At 50.7% G+C, this 21,029-nt stretch overlaps 1 protein-coding gene across 1 annotated transcript in view; it reads left to right on the forward strand.

The window, feature by feature from the left end:
• The window catches only part of FGD5 (FYVE, RhoGEF and PH domain containing 5), a 108,084-nt gene that overhangs the window by 30,994 nt on the left and 56,061 nt on the right, over positions 1-21,029 (forward strand). Inside the window, exon 3 of the mRNA XM_019746997.2 lies at positions 17,473-17,605. Within this exon, the coding sequence (XP_019602556.2) occupies positions 17,473-17,605 (133 nt within the window). The remainder of the gene's footprint in view (positions 1-17,472; positions 17,606-21,029) is intronic.

The raw sequence follows: 21,029 nt of genomic DNA on the forward strand, positions 1-21,029 counted from the left end.
TTGACATTTTTGCTTGATTTATTTTTTTTCCCTTTTTAGATTCTGGCTGTCCATGAAAGGAAGGGTCCCCGTCCTGAGCTTAGCACAGTGCCTGGCACACGGCAGGGTGCCCTGGAAATGCTCCACAGCTGGGGAGCCCATGGGGGCTGTCAGCTTGGAGGCCGTCCTCTACACATGTGCTAGACAGGAGGGTTTAGCTTGGGAAGAGAGAGAGGCGGACGTGCTGTGCCAGGTGTCCTCTCTGCTGTCTTTTTCCTCTTAGCCTGAAACCTGGGGCTGGGCTCCCACTTCCCTCTGCAGACGCTCTCTGGGGGGCTGACCCTGAGTCGCACCAGGCTGCACACAGCCCTCCACCCCAGGCCTCTGTAGCAGGCCTTGCATGCAGAGTGCCATCTGGATGCTGTGCGACTGGCCAGCGCTGATGGGGTGATGTGCCAGTTCACCCTGTCCCCCTGCCCCCCACTCCTGCTGTTGACAAGGTCCCAGCCAGCCCCTCCCCATCAGGGACCAGTTTCCATGGACGAAGCCCCAGTTTGGTGCCTGGAGGGAAAGCAGGACTTTTGGGGTCTTTCTAGACTCATATATGCTCAGGAAGCTTTTCCAACTTCCTTTGAGCCTCACAGCAACTTTGTGGGTTGGAGAGAAGGAATTCCATCCTGACAGATGGAGAAACTGAGGCTCAGAAAAAGGAAGTGGCTTACCCAAGGTTGCACAGCTAGGGGAGCTGGGATTTTAACCTGAGTCTCCTGACCGTTTCAGCTACAGCATTTCTCAGATCTTAATGTGCCTAAAAACAACAAAACCCCAACACCTATTAAAACACAGGTTTCCAAGCTCTGCATGCAGAGGTTCTGATCCACAGGGTTTGGGGCGTGGCCTAGGAGTCTGCATTTAAACAGAATCCCCCAGGCACCCCCAAGTCACCCTTAGAGAAACACTGCCCTAACTGTGGCTTCTCCTTAACTAGCTTTGGGGAGAACGCTGCCTCGGTCAGTTCCGTTCCAGAGTGGAGGCAGCCTTGGTACCGGCTGACACTCCTGTGTTTATGTAAAGAAAGGATGGGGAAAGGGTCCCTTTAGGGACAGCTAGCCTGGACAGGTAGGTGTAGGTGGCAGTGCCTGCGCAGCTTGCATTTCAGTCAGATTTGGTTTAAAACCCTGACTATGTGATTTAACAGCTGTGTGATTTTGGCTTAGTCGTTTTATGTCTCTGTGCCTCAGTTTTTTAGATCTGTGATATGGAGCCAATAATTCCTACCTCATAGACTTGTGGGAAGAACTAAATTAGCCAGTGTTTGCATGAATAAAAAGGAAACCCCAATTTCTCCTAAATAGACCACACAAAACTTGTTGGCATGCCTTTGTTTATGCTGTTTTTCCTTCCTGGAAAGTCTTTCCCTCATCTCCCCTTTAAACTAAATGCTGCCAGTTGGATCAGTTGCAATAACCCTGATGGGTGTTTCATTACCCTATAAGGTGTGCAAGGAAGCCCCCAGGCCCGAGTTTTAGGGTAGCTGGGAAGAACCCTAAAGGTGTCACTTCAGCTCACGTTCTAACTTCTGTGCCTCCTGAAATGTAAGCGTGAACAGAAAGTCTGCCTCAGCTCACTGAGAAAATGCCTGGCGCTTCTAGGTTTTGTTTGTTTTGTTTCTCCTTTTCTGTCACTATTACATGTCAACAAAATATTCCTGATGCCGCCACCCCAAGTCATTTCTGTTGTCGGGTTCTGAAGGCAGATGGGGACTCCTGCAGGAAAGGTTTCATCTGGCTGCGTTCTGAAGTCTTCCTCACCTTGCTGGCCTTGTCACCCCTCACCTTATTTTGCTCTGGGAAGTTTAAATTAAAACTAATAATGCTACTCACTTTGGGGTTGGAAGGGGCTTTTGAGAAGGGGATGCTTCAGTTGTCACCAACTGAATGCTTCCGTTGTCACCAAGCCAGTGCTTGAGTACCTCCAGAGACAGGGTTCTGGTCTCCCCATGCAAGGCTGTGGCCTCATTGCAGTTTCATCTGTTAATTCTTCCCTCTCCGCGAGATGTGGGGAGTTTCTCTAAACAAGGGCATCTGGGAACAGGTGAGGCAGGTGGGATGAAAGCAGCAGGACTCCATTTACCGAGGCTAGGATGTGGCGAGTTTATCCAGACAGGGACCCAGCCCCGGGAGCAGGTTACCAGGTGGGCTTTGTATCACATGGCATAGGTGAGGTGAGCACAGGAGCTGTGGTCACCGAGCTTGCCCTGTTTTACGGACTTTCCCATCTGAACGCCACCTAATACATTCTATGCTCAGATCCTGTGGATGAAGGTCCCCACTTCCTCCTGGATTAGTGGCAGAATGAATCCCAGAATCTGGAAGGGGCTAAGACCAAAGTTGGGGGCCAGGTGGCCACGCGGGTAGAGAGGCAGGGTAAAGGCATCAGCAGTCGGGCTCAGACTGCTCAGAGCTGGGTGTAGGTACAGAGGTGAGAACCCACCGCGCCCCGTGGGCTAGTTAGGTAAAGGCGACTTGCTCTTATGAAAACTCTCCCCTAGTTGACAAGACTTCCAGCTTGCTTCACTTTTCTCCTGAATCACTAAATAGGAGCAAACGGGTCATTGTCATGGGGTGTAGGAACACAGTCTGATCTGCATGTGGAAGAACATGTTTCAGCTGGTTTGGGAGCTCAAGGGCTCCCCCACAGGGGGCTGAAAGACGGGGTTTGTGAAGGTGGGGCTAAGGGAGGAGGGTGCCGTGCAGACCTTATGGTTCTGTTGTCCAGCTCATTGCCTCATTTCCAGCACTTTCTTTTGTCCTAAGCCAGAATGGCCTGTGTGATGGGTGGTTTTCCCAGACTCCCATTGTTGCAGTCTCTGTCCTGGGCGTGTGGGGGGCAGCCTGTGCCAGCTGGCGTTGCAGCTACACTCTCAGAACCCACATTTCAAAGCAATTACCAAAAACAGGCTTAGCTGCATAGCTTATAAGTACTTCCAGATACCGGGCCACAAGCCCCAAAACTTGCTCCCAGGACACCCCAGGCCCATGGGGGAGCCACCAGACATGCAGTCGGGAACCAGTGTTCAGGGTCGGGTCACTCAGCCCCCTGGGCCTCCATTTCTGTTCTCTTAGTTGGAAGTGATGATGCCTCCCTTCAGGTCTGTGGGGAGAATCAACTGAGACGAAATATCTGGAGGTGTTTGTGGGCTGTCACGTGTTACGCAGATTCGCTCTGGGCCGTCAGAAAACCCTGCGCAGTGCAGTCTTAGAGCCTACGGTGTGAAGTGGGGACAGATCAAAGGAGGCTAAACATAGGGAATCACTCCCATAGAGTCAGCATGTACAATGCCTTTGGAGTCAGGTCAGTTGCAGTCTTGCCTCCACCGCTCCACGAGCCTTAGTTTCATCATCTGTGACATGGGATGATAATACCCTGCTTGTAAAACTGTCGTGAGGAGTAAATGAGACCACGCAGGTCGGCGCTTGGCCTGGGCTTGGTACACAGCATGCCTTCCGTGTAGCCATTGTACTAACGCTATACCAAGAAAGACTTTCAGAGTTTATCGTCGAAGGTGAGATTTTGTGATTTGTTTGGGAATGCCGGCCCCTACTTTAAACACCTAACGTGTCAGTTTGCTTTCCTGCCCACTGTCTCATTTGATCGCCCCAGAACCCAGGAGATAGGCAGAGCAGGGATTTTCATTGCCATTTCATAGATGATGAACCTGAAGCACAGAGGAGGGAAGTGGTTTTACCCAAGGTCACAGGAAGAGTAACTGGAAGACTGAGAATCTGCTGACTCCCAGAACAGCCCTTCTAACTTTGAACTATTTTGAGGTTGTAAATCCAAGCCCAAAACTTATCCCTGGTGGGTTATAGACTGGAGATCTGGGTCTGTCCTGGAGGGAGCTTTCAGTAAACATTTAAAACAGCAACAACATAGCTACTATGTTAGAGTTGCATGCCCGGTGCTTTATATATATGTCAACCCACTAAATCTTCATAAAAACCCAATGAGAATTGGTACTATTATTCTCCCCACTTTACAGATGAGAAAACTGAGTCAGAGAAAAGTTGCCCCAGTTTGTATAGCAGGAAAGTGGCAGAAATCAGATCCTCACTTCAAGGGCTCAACATGTAGTAATCCATGTAAAAGGGGCTGGGGTACAGAGATGAGTGGCGCATGACCCTGCATTTTGCTAGACTTGCGAGAAGCCTGGGCCAAACTTCTCCCCCGACTCCCACCCCACCCCCTGCATTCTCCAGCCTTACTTGGCATATCTTTGTTATGGGAGCATTGGACTGTCCAGCTCTAGCAAAGGGTGGCATTTCTCTGGGTTCCAGGGAAGGTCTGGGGTGTGGGGTGGCCAGCTCGAGCCCAGCTAGCCATTGTGTGCTGGGCTTGCAGGATGGCCGGGTGTGGCCCCCGGCACTGCCAGGCCCTCCCCGGGGAGGAAGTGTCCATGTTTACAGGAAATGCAGGACAAGGGCTGGGAGGTGATGGAGGAGGGGCAGCCTGCCTCCAGGAACCCTGAAGATGTGACTGGGCACTGGTGGGGCTGAGTGCAGGTGCCCAAGAATGAAGCTTTTTGTTGGCGTTGGGCAATGTCCCACTTCCCAGGCCCCCTTAGTCCTCCCCTGTCCTCTTCCCCCCAAGATTGCCACACCCTGCAGGCCTCCCAAACCCCAGGCCCACTGGCCCCCTCCTCCCGTGGAAGGCTCCTGGGAGCAGTGGAAAGAGCTCTGAGCTGGTTGACAGGTCTACCTCTATTCCTTCCCACTCTGGGCCTCAAATTCTCCACCTGTTAAATGGGTGACTTGCTGCAGTCCTAACAAATGAACAGCAAAGCTCACTCCCCTCCTGGAGCCCATAGCCCAGCTGTAAGGAGCACGATGGGAAAAGAACAGGCCAGCCCTATAACCCGAGAGTTCAGGTTGGCCTCCCAGAAATATTCCATAAGAAGTGTATAGAAATGGAAATTTGTAAAAATGGGCCCTGTGTTCATTATCCTGGGAGTATGGATTGTTTTTTTAAAGCCTGAATATGAATTGGAAACTGACATTCATTGAGTCTGTGCTCGGTGTCAGGCACTGTCGTCATTTTTTACATGGCCCAATGTCACCCTTTAAGAGACAAGGATTGTACTTGGGGACAGAAGACTGAATTTATGTCTTTAGACTGCCGCTTGCTAGCTGGGCCACCCTGAGGGAATCCCCCAGGCTCCTCAGTGCCTCAGTTTCCTCATAGTGAAATGAGGACTCTAGTTGGTTGTTTGCCGCGCCCTCTTCATCCCACAGGCTTGCCATGTTCCCCCCCCGCCATCCGAGACCATGGCCAGACTTCCTCCCTTTGCTCTTCACAAGTGGCCAGAGTCAACTCCAGGGAGCAGGACTGGCTAAGACCTTCTGTTGCTCCCTGTTCCCCTGGGACACGTGGTCCAGGAGCCCTAGCCCCGCATTTGAGACACTGGCTGCCTCGCCAGCCTCTTCTCCCGCCCTCCTTCCCACATAGTGCATGACTGGCTCCCTGCACTCAGGCCTGGCACCACTCCTCTCTGTGCCTTCGTGTAAACGTCCCCGGATGTTCTCCCGTACCCCTTTTCTTTGTCCCATGCTCAAGTTTCAGACTCAACTCAGGTCTTACCCTGAGCCAGAACCCATCTGTGATTCCTTCGCCCTACCACAAAGGTTAGGGTTCGTTTTCTGTGCTCCTTCCTCGAAGCACTCACCATCCCATTTCCTGTCTGTCTGTCTGCATCTCCACTAGGCCATGAGTGCCTTGGGGGCAGATAAGGGGTGTCTCCTTCACCTCTGTGTCCCCAGTGTCACACCTGAGGTAGGCAGTCAGCACCATGGAACGTATCGGTGAGACAGCACAGCGGGTGCTCCATCTGCTGGGTGGGCAGCTCTGATTTGGGTACATCCCACTTCATGTCTGTTCACGGATGCACACGGGCCGGGCTAGAGGTGCTTCCCCCACAAGGCAGTTGAAACCAGCAGGCCTTCATTGAGCACCTGCTACTGTACATGCAGCGTTTCACACGGGGCCGGCAGGAAGGAGCTCACAGTTTGGTGAGGGAGAGAAAAATGGAAAAGCTAAGATCACCAGATGGAGGGTGTTTGTGAGTCCAGGGGGATGTAGAGGGGAACGGGGCCTCTGCAAGTATAGGTGTCTGGACGGGCAGATTCTGAAGCTTACATAATTTAAGAAAAAGAATATACAACTAAGAATATAAAATAATTAGAAGATCCTTGAAAGAGACCCATGCATGTGTGGGGCCTGAAACTTAAGCCACACTACTTTCCTGATAGACGTGCCTCAGTGGTCAGGGAAGGCTTTCTGGAGTAGGAGGTGAGGTTGGCACTGAGTCTGGACAGGAGAATGCATCAGCCAAGCGACCCAGGGCCCTGGCTGGGGTGAGGGAGTCAGGTCAGTAAACATGTCCCAGGTATCTGTTCTCAGCTCACAGCCCCTGCCCTCAAGAAGCAGGATGGATTAATAGGATCTTAATGGCCATTGGCAAAGGGATGTAGTTTTCTGAAAATGCTTCTTCCCCATTTGGGGCAAAGGAGGTGGATGGAATTGGACAGGACCATGGGCTGAGCTATGTGATGAGAGTGCGTGTGTGTGGTGTGTGTGGGTCCAGGTGTGTTGCCCTGGCCTCGTGTCCTTCCTTCTGGTCTGAGCTTTGGTGTGTTCGTCACTGTCTGGCTCAGTGTAATTGATTTCCTCTGCGTCCCCATCCAGCCGTCCCGCTCTTACCACATGTGATTCGTGGATTCATGCGTGTCAGAAAGGCCCCCGCCCTCCTACCCTCCTTGTGCCGGTTGTGCCATGGACACGCCTGTGTGTCCTGGCACCGCTCACACATTTTCATGTCTGTCTCCCGGCACAGAGAAGGCAGCAGTGAACCAGATGAATTAACGTGTCTAATGAGTGGGTCCAGCTGTAAGACATCTGTTTACAGTTCTGTCCAGGAGAAGTTGATGGAAGGGGAATAGCAGAGTAGACCTTGGGCAAGTTGTTTAACTTCACAGAGCCTCAGTTTACCCAGATAAAAAATGGGGATGATACTGGTGTTTGCTTTACTAAGGGGTTGAGAGGATCAAATAGGATAATCCATAAGGCACTCCCAGCTCAGTGCTCAATACACGTTAGCCGCTGTGCTGGTAGAAGCAGTGTAGACTATTCGTTAAAAGGACAGACTTGGAAGCCAGATCCCCTGTGTTCAGATCCCCTGTGTTCAGATCCCAGCTCTGCACTTACCCTGCCAGCGCCATCTATAAAATGGGCATGTTTTTACCTACAGGATACAGTGGTTTGGAAGAATTCGTAAGGCACCTGGTACATAGTAAGCACCCAAATGTGATGGCTTCTGCTTCCACGATTATTGCTGTTGCTGCTGCTGCTACTACTATTATTGTCTGGCTGTGTCTATGTAGAAGGGAGGAGTGGGAAAAGGAGATTTTGTTTCAGACCACCCCACACAGAAACCCCGAACAACCCCCCTCTCAGCTCCTGGCAGCGTCAGATGTGGTGTGTGGTTATGAAATTACAGGGCCCTTCATGAGTCTCAGCCACGCATTCTCTCCAGCTGGCTCCCCCACCCTTCCTGCCTCCCCTGTGGTCCCCCTCACTCAGAATCCCAGAGCAGAGATGACAGGGGAAAGATGTTTCCCCTTGCTGTAGGCTGAGTGCTGTGGAGTCCATCTGAGGAAACTGAGGCAACCCAGCCCCAATCTTTCAGCGTCCACTGAACCTATGGATGAATGAGATCCAGTCCACAGATGCCTCTCCCACCCTCCACCTCAGCCACGCTTGAAGTAATTGAAGGTTACATCCTAATTACCATAAAACTCATTTATCTATTAAGTCTTAGTGGCCACAGTGTTCTCAGTGGTGGCAGCGCCTGCCAGTGCCAGAAGGTGTTGGGCACCTGCTGTGTGCCAAGCACTGTGCCATACGTGTAGAAATAGAGAGAGGCCCTCACTGACAGGCAGAACAACCATTCACACGTGACACGTTCTCTGTGTGTCACGGAGAAAACAGAAATGCACAGCAAGCCCGTGATCCCTACCCTCATGTTAATGGCTAATAAGGGAGCTCAAACAGGAGCGTAAGTAACTGCAGTCACAAAACGTAAACTGGACCAGGAGCCCCTTTCAGCGGGAGAGATGGAGAAGGCTTCCTGGAAGAGGTGGTATGTGGGTGGACCTGGGTGCCAGTGGAGGAGGGGCGGCGGGAGTTCAGGAGCAGCCTCAGAAGAGGCGGAGATGGGAAGGTACAAAGGTGTGTGTGGCCCAGGGAGTTGGCGGTTTGGCCGCCCGATCATGGTTGGTGATGCCGGGAAGTAGCAGGAATCACTGAGACGAAATTGCTCAGTTTTGCAGGGGCCCCTTTGGACGTAAAACCACAGAACATCATGGTGGGAAGGGCCTTCAAAGGTCCTCCGACTCCTTCACTTTACAAATGAGGAAACAGAGGCCCAGAGAGGGGAAGGGGCCACCACATGTGACACAGCAAGCTGGTGGCAAAGGCGGGACCACACCCCAGGGCTGTAAGACCCTGAGGCGCTCTGCCTGATTAGTTCAGCCCTGGCTTTTAGCTCAAACTGATGATAGCAAATAAAACTGCCTGGCCCTGTGCTGGGCAGCCCCCTACCTCGTTCACACACATCCTCTAATAACCCCGGGAAGGGAGATGCTGTTATCATCTCCCTCATACAGATGAGGAAAGCAAGGCAGGGAGGCTAAGCAACTGACCGAGCATCGCTGGGCTCACAGTGGCCAAAGTGGGTCCTGACCTCAGGAGGTGGAATTCCAGTACTTGTGCTCTTTGTTGTTAGCCTCTTCTGACGTCCCAGAGAAGGCCAGAATGCTAGGGTCAGTGGTCAGAGTGGGGCCAGGCCCATGGGCCAAAGTGCGGCTGCTGCTAAGGGCCAGAAGTGCAGGCCCCTCCCTTCCTCTGCTGCCTGCATCACACCCCGAGTTGTACCAGTTACTGGTTTTCAAAGCCGGAACCTGACAGACCACTGCACTGGTGGGTGTGGGGCTCTGGCTTGTGATTTTTCTTGTATGTTATCTCCTTGTATTAGTCCATCATTTTATGAGGCTTCTGCAGATCTTCTAATCAGAATAATTTCCCCCTCTGGACCTCTGAACCGCAAGTGATTATCTGCAAAGAAAGACTTGCCTTTATAACAACATTTACGTTTCACTTTGGCTAGGAAAAACGGTAGTGTTTGCTTGGGGTGGGAGCAGGCTGAAGAGGAATCAATGAAACAAAATTCTTTGAAAAGTCCTATAACCGCTTCAAGCCCACTAGGATGGCTGAAGTAAAAAGGACGACGTAAGTGTTGGTGAGGATGTGGAGAAATTGGAACCCTCGACACTGCAGGTGGAAACGTAAAATGGTGCAGCCACTGTGGGTAACAGTCTGGGAGCTCCTCAAAATGTTAAACGGCGAGTTACCATATAACCCAGCAGTTCCACTCCTAGGTGTATCTCAAGAAAAATGAAAACATATGTCCCCACAAAAACTTGTACACACATGCTCATAGCATTATTCATGAGCCAAAATGTAGAAACAATTCAAATGTCCATCAAAAGGTGAATGGATAAACAAGATGTGGGACAGCCATCCAGAATATTATTCAGCCATAAAAACGGCTGAAGTACTGACACACGCTAGAACGTGGATGAACCTTGAAAACATTACGCTAAGTGAAAAAAGTCAGAAACAGAAAGTCACATGTTATGTAATTCTATCGGTATGAAATGTACAGAGATGTACAGAATAGGCAAATCCATGGAGTCAGAAAGCAGGTTAGTGTTTGCCAGGGACTGAGGGGAGGGAGGAATATGACTGGCTGCTGACGGGTATGGGGTTTCTTTCTAGGTTGATGAAAATGTTTTAAAATTAGGTGGCGATGATGGTTGCACAACTCTGTGAATATACTAAAAAGCACTGATCTATACATTTTAAATGGGTAAATTTCATGGTATGTGAATTATATCTCAATGAAACTTATAACAAGAAAACAAATCCCTATAAAACCATTGATGGTGTGTTTTCAGCGGAAGGGTGGGGAAGTCACAGGTCAGAGTGCAAGGATGTACTTCTGTTTTTACTTAGTGAAAAATGGAAATTGAATTTTTTAAAAAGGCTCTCCTTCAGTCATGTTTCTGGGAACCATGACGAGGGCTGTCCCTTGGCTGACCCTGGTTCAGGTTGCATTCCCTCCAAGAGGGAATGGAGCAGAGCCTCATCTAGAAGTAAGGAGGCTCCGGGCAGGCAGCTGCTGTCGGAGCCTGGCCTCCAGGCTGTGGGATGCATGCAGTCTGGTCTCAGCACGCATTTTCATATCTCTGCGTGTTTTGTTTCTCCATCTCCATTTCACAGATTTGCAAACTGAGGCCCACTAGGATGGCCACGTAGCCCAGATCATGCAGTGGATTGGAAGTGAATCCAGGACTGCCATCCACTTGGGATCTCCCACTGTATCAGATTGAACGTTCCCAATTACAGCACAGATATCTGTATCTGAGAAAATCTCAGTGTCACTTTGAGAAAGGAGAGCATGGGAGGGGTCAGTTTTATGTGACAAGTATTTGAGCAGAAGGTGCCCCCTGGGGAAGGCCTAGAGGAATCATTTGAGTAAACTCTGAAAGTGCTGGAGTAGTTGGAAGGTACGGGGACTAGGCAAGGGAGAAGACTGAACGTCTGAGGGTTTGGAAATCTCTGATTGTGCACCCAGCCCTCCCCTCCATCCACTTCCAAGCTCTTCCAGCTGTTCTGCTAATTAGGATAGTCATGTTTGCCAAGTCCATCGTCCTGTCTCCTCCATCTCAAACTTTCCAGTTCCCAGAGAGCTCAACCCTGAAGCCCCTGCCCCTCCCCATGGAGCTGGCAAGCTTTTGAAGGAAAGGTCCCATCCTATCTCAGAGGAGCCAAAGGACGTTGCATTTGCAGTCTGGCCTCCTTCACACATATCATTGTACCAGCAAGGACAGAGTTTGGGGCCAGAGCACACGCTCAGAGATTCCTAGTTGGGGAAGTGTTCCTTTTTTATGAGTTATTAGACCCTTTTGGCTGTGCTGGGGGTTATGGCTCCCAGCAAGAGTCACAAAGGACAGGATTTAACGGGCAGAGTTGGACAGCCCTGGGCTGGGTTACAAAGTGCTCGTCCCCCCATGTGGATGCACATGTCCTTTTACAGCTCTAGGCTGCTGGACAGGACTGTGCTCATTTGAAGGGTCATTTAAGGTAATGAGCTCTGGGCAGCTTTAATTTATGTTCTCTTTAAAGCACGAGTCGACCCAGAGGGAGGACACAGCTCGCTGGAGAGTAGTCTGGGGGTTTAGAACTTGGCCCTTGTGCCGGCTCATCTGGGTTGGCCAGAAAGAACCTACTGTACGCCAGGAAGTGGCTGTTTTCACCGTTGTGTCCTCATGTAATCCTACAATGAACCTGCATAGTCATCCCCACTTTACAGATATGGAATAGAGAGGTTGGGTGACTTGCCTAAGGTCACACAGTGACTCTCTTCTATCTGACACCAAAGTTCTAACCCACTTGGTCTCTCAACTTACCACCTGGCTCTTTTGCTTGTTTTCCCTGGCATGTTTCATCACTATCAATTTACAGATTAAAAAAAATGAAAAACCAAAACCTGAGGCATGGAAAGGTTAAGCAACTTGCTTGAAGTAGAGCTGGGATTTAAACCAAGCAGGCTGACTTCTGAGTCCACCTTCTTAACCAGCACTTTGCATGAGACTTTCTTTGAGGCCGGAGAGAGTGCATTAGTCTTCTTGATTCCTCCATATATTGTTAGCTTCTTGAAGCAGGTGCTAATCCATATTTGTTGAATAAGTGAGTGAGGGAATAAGTGGCTAGAAGGATGGATGATTGGATGGCTGGATAGCTAAGTGGGTAGATGGAAGGATGGGTGAGTAGGTGAATGAATGCATGGATAGATGGCTAAGTGGATGGATAGTTGGATAGATGAGTGGATGGATGACTGGATGGATGGATGATGGATGGATGATGGGTGGGTGGATGATGGATGAATGATGAATGATGGATGGATGGATGGATGGATGGATGGATGAGTGAATGGGTGGATGATGGATGATGGATGGATGGATGGATGGATGGATGGATGATGGATGGAGGATGGATGGATGGATGGATGGATGAGTGAATGGGTGGATGATGGATGATGGATGGATGGATGATGGATGGATGATGAATGATGGATGGATGGATGAGTGAATGGGTGGATGATGGATGATGGATGGATGGATGGATGGATGGATGGATGATGGATGGATGATGGATGGATGATGGATGGATGGATGGATGGATGGATGAGTGAATGGGTGGATGATGGATGATGGATGGATGGATGATGGATGGATGATGAATGATGGATGGATGGATGAGTGAATGGGTGGATGATGGATGATGGATGGATGGATGGATGGATGATGGATGGATGGATGATGGATGGATGATGGATGGATGGATGGATGGATGGATGGATGGATGATAGATGGATGATGGATGGATGATGGATGGATGGATGGATGGATGGATGGATGGATGGATGGATGGATGAGTGAATGGGTGGATGATGGATGGATGGATGGATGGATGGATGGATGGATGGATGATAGATGGATGATGGATGGATGATGGATGGATGGATGGATGGATGGATGATAGATGGATGATGGATGGAGGATGGATGGATGGATGGATGGATGAGTGAATGGGTGGATGATGGATGATGGATGGATGGATGGATGATGGATGGATGGATGGATGGATGGATGGATGGATGGATGGATGGATGGATGATGGATGGATGATGGATGGATGATGGATGGATGGATGGAAAAGGATACAGATGGGTCAGAGGACATTCTCATGTGTAATATATTGGTAAGCTCACAATACTGTCTAGAGACAACACCTCACTTAGTGATGATTATAATGGGTGTTTTGACTAGGGTAGCCGTAGAACAAAGGTAGTATCTGTTTGCTCTCTACCAGTACCTACAGAGTCGAGAACATGGAGAGCTCTTCATAGGTTTTTGTTTGTTTGTTTGTTTGTTTGTTTTTAATGACTAAAAAACCCGACAGGCACCAGATCGCCAAAAATACAGAGCCTTGCAGCCTTCCTTAGGCCATACTGTGCAAAGGACCCATCTCAGAGGTTTATGTTGCCAGGCTAAGGAGATGGATGTGATATGTACGGGTTCCCAGTCTGTTTCCTCAAGGGGAGAAGTGCTTACTCACCCAGCACACAAGTGCTACCAGGGCCTGGCGGCACATTTGGGCAGCAGGTGTTAAGGAAACATTTCTCAGAGGTGTTTTCTTCCCCTGTGTTTGAAGATCAGCCTGGTAGCAACTATCAAGATCTGTAGGAGCAGCTCTGTTGCCACCTGTGGTCTTAGAATCAAAATGTTTCGATTTGCTTCTGTAACTAATGACTTCTGTCCAAAATAAGGTCTGTGGCTACAGCGCTCATTGAATCTGCAAAGGCCTTGGGTTATACCTGCCCTTTCCTGTTGTGAAAGCACATGTCTAATGGCAACTTCTCCCCATGTGTGCTGCTCACAGTCCTTAAATAACAGCAAAACCAGTGAGCCGGAAATACCGTCAGAGCACGCGAACCCGTCTCCTGACTTTTGCTTAGTGCTCTTTGGAGAAAGCAAGTCACTGGAGGAAGGAGAAGTGAAGGAGCACGTGCCACACTTCTGGGCAAAGCTGACAGATGGTTGGCGGGTCACAGATCCCCGGGTTTATGTGTGAGGTCTGGGCATCTCCCACGGTGAGCAAGGTCATTTGAGTTGCACGTTATAGGTTAATAATTATATGGTTTATTTTAAAGTGTTAGAGGAACACACCCTGTCACTTCATGGGTTTTACCACGTAAGACGAAACTAGCTAGAGTAATAGCACATCTTAAAAATCACTTGACGTGAGGACAACAGTAGATAAATAATAGAACAGCTGTCTGCATCTAGGGCTGAGCGGATAATGAAGAGACCTCGTTTTACATTATTTAATTCCTTGAATCCCCCCAATGAATTAGGCGCCCCTGAGGCGTAGAAAGGTTAAACATAGCCAATACGTAGCCAAGCCAGAATTTGAACCCAGTCTGACTCAGGAGGCTGAGCTCTCCTCTCTGCACTCCACTGCTTCTCAAAAATAAAATAACAGCACAAATATCAAAAGCCAAGCCCCCTTTGCCCTTGCAACCTGAGACCCAACTCCACACATCAGTGCACTAAGGGAACCAACTGGGCCCCACTCTGTGTTCAGGTCTGTAAAGTGTGGTCAGGCATCTGGAGAGGCATCTTCAGAGGCAGCGGTGTTGGCCCGGATTTGCCACGTGACCTAGAGCCAGCCCCTCCTCCCCTCTGAGAGGTTGGCTTCCATGAGCTCCTTGCCCAGGGTCACACACGGTGCTGCTTCATGGAATCCAACCCTCTGCTTGGCTTCAGGCAGAGCTCCCAAGTTCTGTGATGCCGGCAGCATCTGATGCGGGGTGGACTTCACAGCAGCGTCAGGGCCCAAAGACACCCGCCTTCCTAGGCCGCAGGTCGAGCAGAGCCTGGCCAAATTCCAACAGCAGTAGAATATCCCTGAACAATTTAAGTAAGAGGGTGACATGATCAGATTGGGTTTTGACAATGTCCCTCTGGCCGTTGGGTGGAGAACAGATTGGAGGGCAGCCAGGGTGGAATGGGAGAGAACAGGAAAGCAGCTCTTAAAGATGTCCGGGCAAGAGATGGTTTGGACCACAGAGGCTGTGCTAGAGATATGAGCAGAGTCAAGAGATATTACAAGGTAAATCTGGGAGGGACTTAATTGCTTAAATAGTGACTGGCTATGCTAGGAGATGTTCACGTTTCTGGCTTGCTGCCTGGGAGGGTGGTGCCACCGTCACCCTGTGGGAGGCTTGGCTGAGAACCTTTCCTCCTTGACAGAACATTCTAGGAAAGGCCTGGCAGATGCCTTCTTTTCCTTGATAAGGAGAAGGCGTGGTCCGGGGGCATAGCTAACTGCTTCATCCCTCACCATTACAGGGTGTAATGGGCTCCTTGTGGAGGGAGAGCAGGGCTCCACTCCCTGTCTACCAGTCGCATGCTTACAAACCGATGCAGACGGCTCAGGAGGGAGGGGCGCTAGGGCTCAGCGAGACGGGTCCTGCAGTCACATTTCCTGAATGTGGTTCTGAGCTTGCTGAGCAAGTGTGGTGCGCCTCACCTGTAGGCTGGGGGCTGGTGGCCCCCTGATGGGGGGTGAGGGGCAGTGAAGGAGGTACAAGGTGGTCCTGGGAGGGGAGCTCTCGCCTGCCTTTGTGCACACTGGTGGAATATGGCTTGTTGCAAAATACGTTGTTTGCTCTGTAGCTTGAAAGAAAAGGCCAACAAAATAATTTTTGAAAAAAGAGGTCTGACCAGAAGGGTAGCCAGTTGGATAGTAGAGAGGACCTTGGTTCAGCCTGGGGTTCAGGGTCAAGGCTCAGCCTGGGTCAGTTTTGACCTCTGCACACAAGTGCACAGCTGTCGCACCCCCACACATACACTCTGTCAGCAGAAGCCCAGGCAGGAAAAGGCCCCACCACCGCAGGCCGCCCTGACCTTCATCTGTCTGCCCTCATGGCTCCTGTGGGAACCAGGGGATGCTCCTCCTCCTCTTGCTTCTTGGGCTCCAGGTGTTGTGGAAATAGGTTGCCACGGTTCTGTCTCCTGTAATAGTAGAGAAGGGTCTCCAGGAGGGGCCCTGGTTCAGATGTAACCCGAGGCTCAGTTTCTCCTCTACTGATGTCCCCCACCCAAGCCATGCTTCCCCCTGCCTGCACCAGGACCTCAGGCAAAGGCAGTGCCCCTGCCTGCATAAGGCCTGAGCCAGCCAGTCCCGCAAGGGGATGCTCCCTTCTCTCCTTCCATCCACCCATCCATCCATCCATCCATCCATCCTACCGCATCTTACGCTGGCATTCCCAGAGGGCATGATAAGAATTTAATAAGACAAGATACCTGGATTTTGAGTATAAAGGAAGTTTTGTGAGGTTGTGGGGGACCACATTGCCAAAGGCAGTGGGGAGCCATTGACGGTTTTTGAGCAGGAGAGGGTCACGTCCCAATTTCTGTTGTAGAACAGTCACTTTCCTGTGTGGAGAGGGAGGCCAGGATCAGGTGTTAGGGCCAGGAGGCTGTTGTGATGGGACCAGAACCGCCTCCGTGGGGATGGTTTGGGCAAAGGGGGATTCTTCTGCTCCAGATTGGCCTGTGTCACATGCCAGGTTCTTTGCTGCCTCAGTACCTTTATACATGCTGCTTTCTCTGCCTGGAATACTTCCCCGTGCGATCACAAAGCTAGCTCCCTCTCCTTCTTCTGGTCTCAGACTCAGAGAAGCCCTCCCTGGCCTATCTAGATAGTTACCCCTTGTTACTCTCTCTGAAAGCACCTCTTTCCTCTCCTTTGCTTATCAAATTTCCGAGCATATATTAGTTGTTCCTTTTTGAGGACAGGGACCAAATCTGCTTTATTCACCAGTGTTTTACTGGCTGTCTAGCTCTGTGCTTGACATAAGTAGGCAATCAGTAAATGTTTATTGAATGAATGTATGAATGATTTAATTAATAGAATGCCTACATAATAAGTCATCATAATATAGATATGAGATTGCTGTCACACCTGTACACTTGAACCCTCAACAATGTGGGTCTGAACTCGGCTTAAACGTGTTTGTTCAAGGGTCAGCTGTATTTTCAATCCACGGTTGATAACCCATGTATGCAGAAGGCCAACTTAAGTTATACATGGATTTTCCACTGCACAGGTGGTCGGCGCCCCTAACTCCTGCGTTGTTCAAGGGTCAACAGTATGTGCTTTCTAAGCACTGATCTCACAGCATCTGCCAAGACAGTGAGCCAGGAACTGGCCCCAAGTAGCCTAGATAGAAACGATGTTCTGAGTCGTGTCGTATCCATGACCTCACTGATGGCAAGGCTGGGACTATGGGCACATGTGCATCCCAGACTGTCCCCATATCATTACATTTCTTCTTCAGGCCCAGAAGATGTGGCCACCTTGAGGACTGACGCTGCAGCCTGACCAGGCCAGTTCAGACCTCCAGCCAAATTAGATTACACATCTCTCTGCCCTCCTTGTCATTATTTGTACCTTCCTTAGCATCACGGCCTGCCTCGTGTCTAACAGGGAGATGAGTCTGTCATAGACGGCTCGTGTAAAGACACTGAGGCAGCAAAGAGCTTGGCATATTCGTGGCTGGAGTGGGATGGGTGGGGAGATTTGTGGCTGGGTCTTACTCATTTCTGAGTCCCCATGGAGGGCACAGAGCTCTGCGCACAGAGCACTTGTCAATGGCTTTTGGCATTAATCAGGCCCCTGGCCTATTCACTTGGCCTTTGCGGGACATGGAACTCTAACCCTCTCTCTCCTCTGCTCTGACCCCAGTGCCTACACAGAGCCCTACAAGGTCTGTCCCATCTCGGCAGCGGCCCCCAAGGAGGACCTGACATCGGATGAAGAGCAGGGAAGCTCAGAGGAGGAGGACAGTGCTGCGAGAGACCCCAGCCTCCCCCACAAGGTAGGGGCCCCACCCTAGGCCAGTGGGATGTGGCCATGTCAGAGATGTGAAGAAGGCGAGAGGATGGTGAGGACCTGCGCCGTCCTCTCTCCATGTGGAGGGGACTGTTGGCAAACAACAGAGCCTGAACTGGATACAGAGGCTGAGTCACAGAGTAGCCTGGACGGCAGTTTTAGGACACATGGCGGCCATGGGGTCCTGTGTTGGTGATGCAAGGGTGACTGCTCCTGCTCATGTCCTCTTGGGTCGGAGAAAGTTTGGGGCTTCCCAGAGTCTTCGCGAGTGAAATGGAATAGAGCTGCCAGATTTGAATCAGGACAGACCTGTGTTCTAATGACCTCAGGCCCCTGGGCCTCAGTTTCCTCATCTGCAAAGTGGAACTCATGAGGGTGAGATGAGTTAAGGGATGTGAATGAGTTTCCTTAACATTCTTTATTCTAGAACAGAGCTCTAGAATAAAAGTTGGTTCCCCCCTACCCTGCAGTGAGCGGTGAGGGGACGCGGCTGAGAGAAGGGCTGCTGTTTATCTGGAGGCAGAGGGTGAATTGAGACCCAAGTCACAGTGGACACCCAGGCCTTCATACGGGGCATCGGTGCGTGGTGGTAATTACAGCTGCCCCTCGGTATCCAAGGCCGACTGGTTCCCGGAGACCCCGCCACACAGATACCAAAACCCTTGGCTGCTGAAGTCCGTTGTATGAAATGGCACAGTGTTGGTATTAGGATACATAGGTTATGCGCACACAACACTTCATTTGCGTGGGTTCCGCGTAGTGCGCGGCATGTGGCAAATGCAAGTTTTGCTTTTTGGAACTTGCTGTGTTGTTTTGTTGTTGTTTTTTCTAAATATTTTTGATCCGCAGTTGGTTGAGTCCAAGGTACAGAGGGCCGATGGCATATGTGTCGCTATTGGGTGCTCATGGTGGGTGGGCCCCGCTTCACTTCCATTCACTGATACGATCTCATCCCTTCCACGTGCCGCTTCTAGGAGCCGACAGTTGCTTCCCACATTTAACATTTGTAGAAACAGAGAGGCAAAGAACTTGTCCAGGGTCACATGGCTGCTATTCACTGTTACCCAGGAAGCATCATAGGCTGACGGGGGCCAGGAATTGAGAGCACGGGATACCCCCCTGCTAGAGGAGGGGACAGGCTGGGAAGGTAGAGACCCGCTTGAAGGTCTCCGCGCCCGTCTCCTGGGCCCCGCTCTTGTCTGCCTGCGGAGGAGGAGTAGCTGGGCAGGCAGAGGAGCAGGCACCTGCCTGACAGCCCTCCTTCAGGCACTTGTCCTCTCTCTGTCGCCCACATTTTGTCATCTTCTCCTTCCCAGCCTGGGTAGCTGTGGCACGTCGATTAAAGACCATTCATGGAGAAGCACTCACAGGAGTGCCTGGCACTTACCCAGCGTTTTATAAATGGTTGTAGCTTTCATTTTGCTCTTATACTCTTGCTTTCTTTTAAAACTTCCTTTCTTGCTCCGTGCAGTCTTCTCATAGTTAGGCAGTCAGGGCTGTGGGGGGGATGCAGGGGGCTCTCCCACGTGGCTCCTCGCCCCTTCCCCTCCGCTCTTGTCCCTGCTTCTCTGTCTCGGAACAGTGAGCTCGCTGCTGGCACTAAATGCTTTTGCATTTGTTATCTGTTTAACTCCTTACACCAACTGCCAACGTCAATACCATCGTCCCTGTTTTACAGCTGAGGACACATAGGTTCAGTGAAGTCAAGTAACTTGCCCAAGGCCACCCTGCAAGTCATTGAAGGGGTCTGGACTCCAAAACGTGTCTGGCTGGCTCCAAGCCCAATGCTTGCTTCTCACTGCAGTCCTGGGGGCCTCTCCTACCTCTGCACTCCTCCCTCGTCTCCCAGGAAGGAACCAGTGACGCCTTGGGGAGAAAGAAGGAGGTACCTGTTTAGAGATGGTTTGGGCCTTTCTGGGCATCCCTGAGTGCGTGGAACCTGGGAGCAGAAAGAGATAGTTGTCATTGAGGATGTGGTCCCCACTCTGAATCTGGAATCTGAATCGGCTCTGGGTACCAGGCCTAGAAGAAGTAAAAGGCTGATGGAACTGTGGGGCCTCCCATGTGGGACTTTCTGTGCTTTGGTCTCCCCCCTTGTGATGGCTTCTTATCACAGTCACCGAGTTCTCTGTTAATCCTTCCTTTGGAAAAACCCCGCATCTTGTCCTCCAGCTGTGTTGCCCCTGGCCAGTCACTTCCCATCACTGGGCCTCAGCTTCCCCATCTCTAAAATGGGAGCATTGATAGTAACTGCTGGGCTGTGGGAGGGTTGAATGAGAACACATAGTAGGGGCATATTAACTATCTGTTGTTTCTGAGTCTGGGAATCAGGGGAGGGGGAGCAAGTAAAGAGAAGGTCTGGTCTGCCCAGAACCATTGTAAAGACATGAAGTCCTAGGCTGCTGGACATTTGTGGTTATCTGGGTCAGCTCCCCAGCCTTCTGGTCTCCAGCTTAGACACCCCAGGGAATAAGGAGCTTGCGAGAGGCAGGATAGCATAGAAAATGAGTTTCACACCCAGTTTCGCCACTTGCTAGCTGAGTAATTTGAGCAACTTCTTAACCATTCTATTTCTCAGTTTCCCCATCTGTGAAATTAAGAAAACAATCCTAGTACCTGCTTCGGGACAGTTATGAGAGTAAGTAAGTCTGTGTAGACTTAGAACAAAGCCTGACACACAGGAAAAGAACACACAGAGGTCAGAGCTTTGGGGCGGACTGTGGGCAGGACAGGGGAGCAGCCTGCCCCAGGTCGGGCGGGACTCAGTAATGACGCCAAGGTCATGGGAATGAGGCAGCTCCTACCTTGGATGAGGCCTCGTGTAGTCCTGCTGGGGCCAGAGCCAGATACCAGCCAGGTGCGAGGCCTGCAGCGGGGCCAGGGTCGGGGATGGGAGCACCTGTCCTTCTGAGCAGAGGGACAGTGCGGGTCTAGACTCCTCATGGCAGGTCAGTCTCAGGAGCCCAGCCTTCTTCTCTACCCAACGGGGCTAAGCGTCCCTGCTTTGCCACCCCTCTCAGCCTTTCTAGGAGGCTTTCATCATGTACCAATGTCAAAACCACCTTTAAAAATGGAGTTTTCATTACACAAGACGTGCTGTACTAGGTTCTCCCTGTGAAATATGCAGTCATTGCCGGTGTAGGCTACGGTCCCTGGGAGCACTCCTTCCCGATCCCTGTGCCTCGCGGACGTAGCTGTGGTGTGCCGGTTAGCGTGAATTCGTCCAGAACTTCCCCCTGTATTCACCTACATATATCGTTATGGTGGAGCAGGGTGGTATTGTTTGTGGAGTTGGTATTTTTCCATAAATCATAGCAAACTGTAAGAAACCTGGGCTCCTTCACTAGATTTGTAGAAATTTCCCAACATTGGTACAGACAAGTAGAGCGCTAACTTAGTTTTTCAGTGCT

The sequence above is a fragment of the Rhinolophus sinicus genome, linkage group LG10 (genome assembly GCF_036562045.2).
Source record: "Rhinolophus sinicus isolate RSC01 linkage group LG10, ASM3656204v1, whole genome shotgun sequence".
Classification (NCBI taxonomy): domain Eukaryota; kingdom Metazoa; phylum Chordata; class Mammalia; order Chiroptera; family Rhinolophidae; genus Rhinolophus; species Rhinolophus sinicus.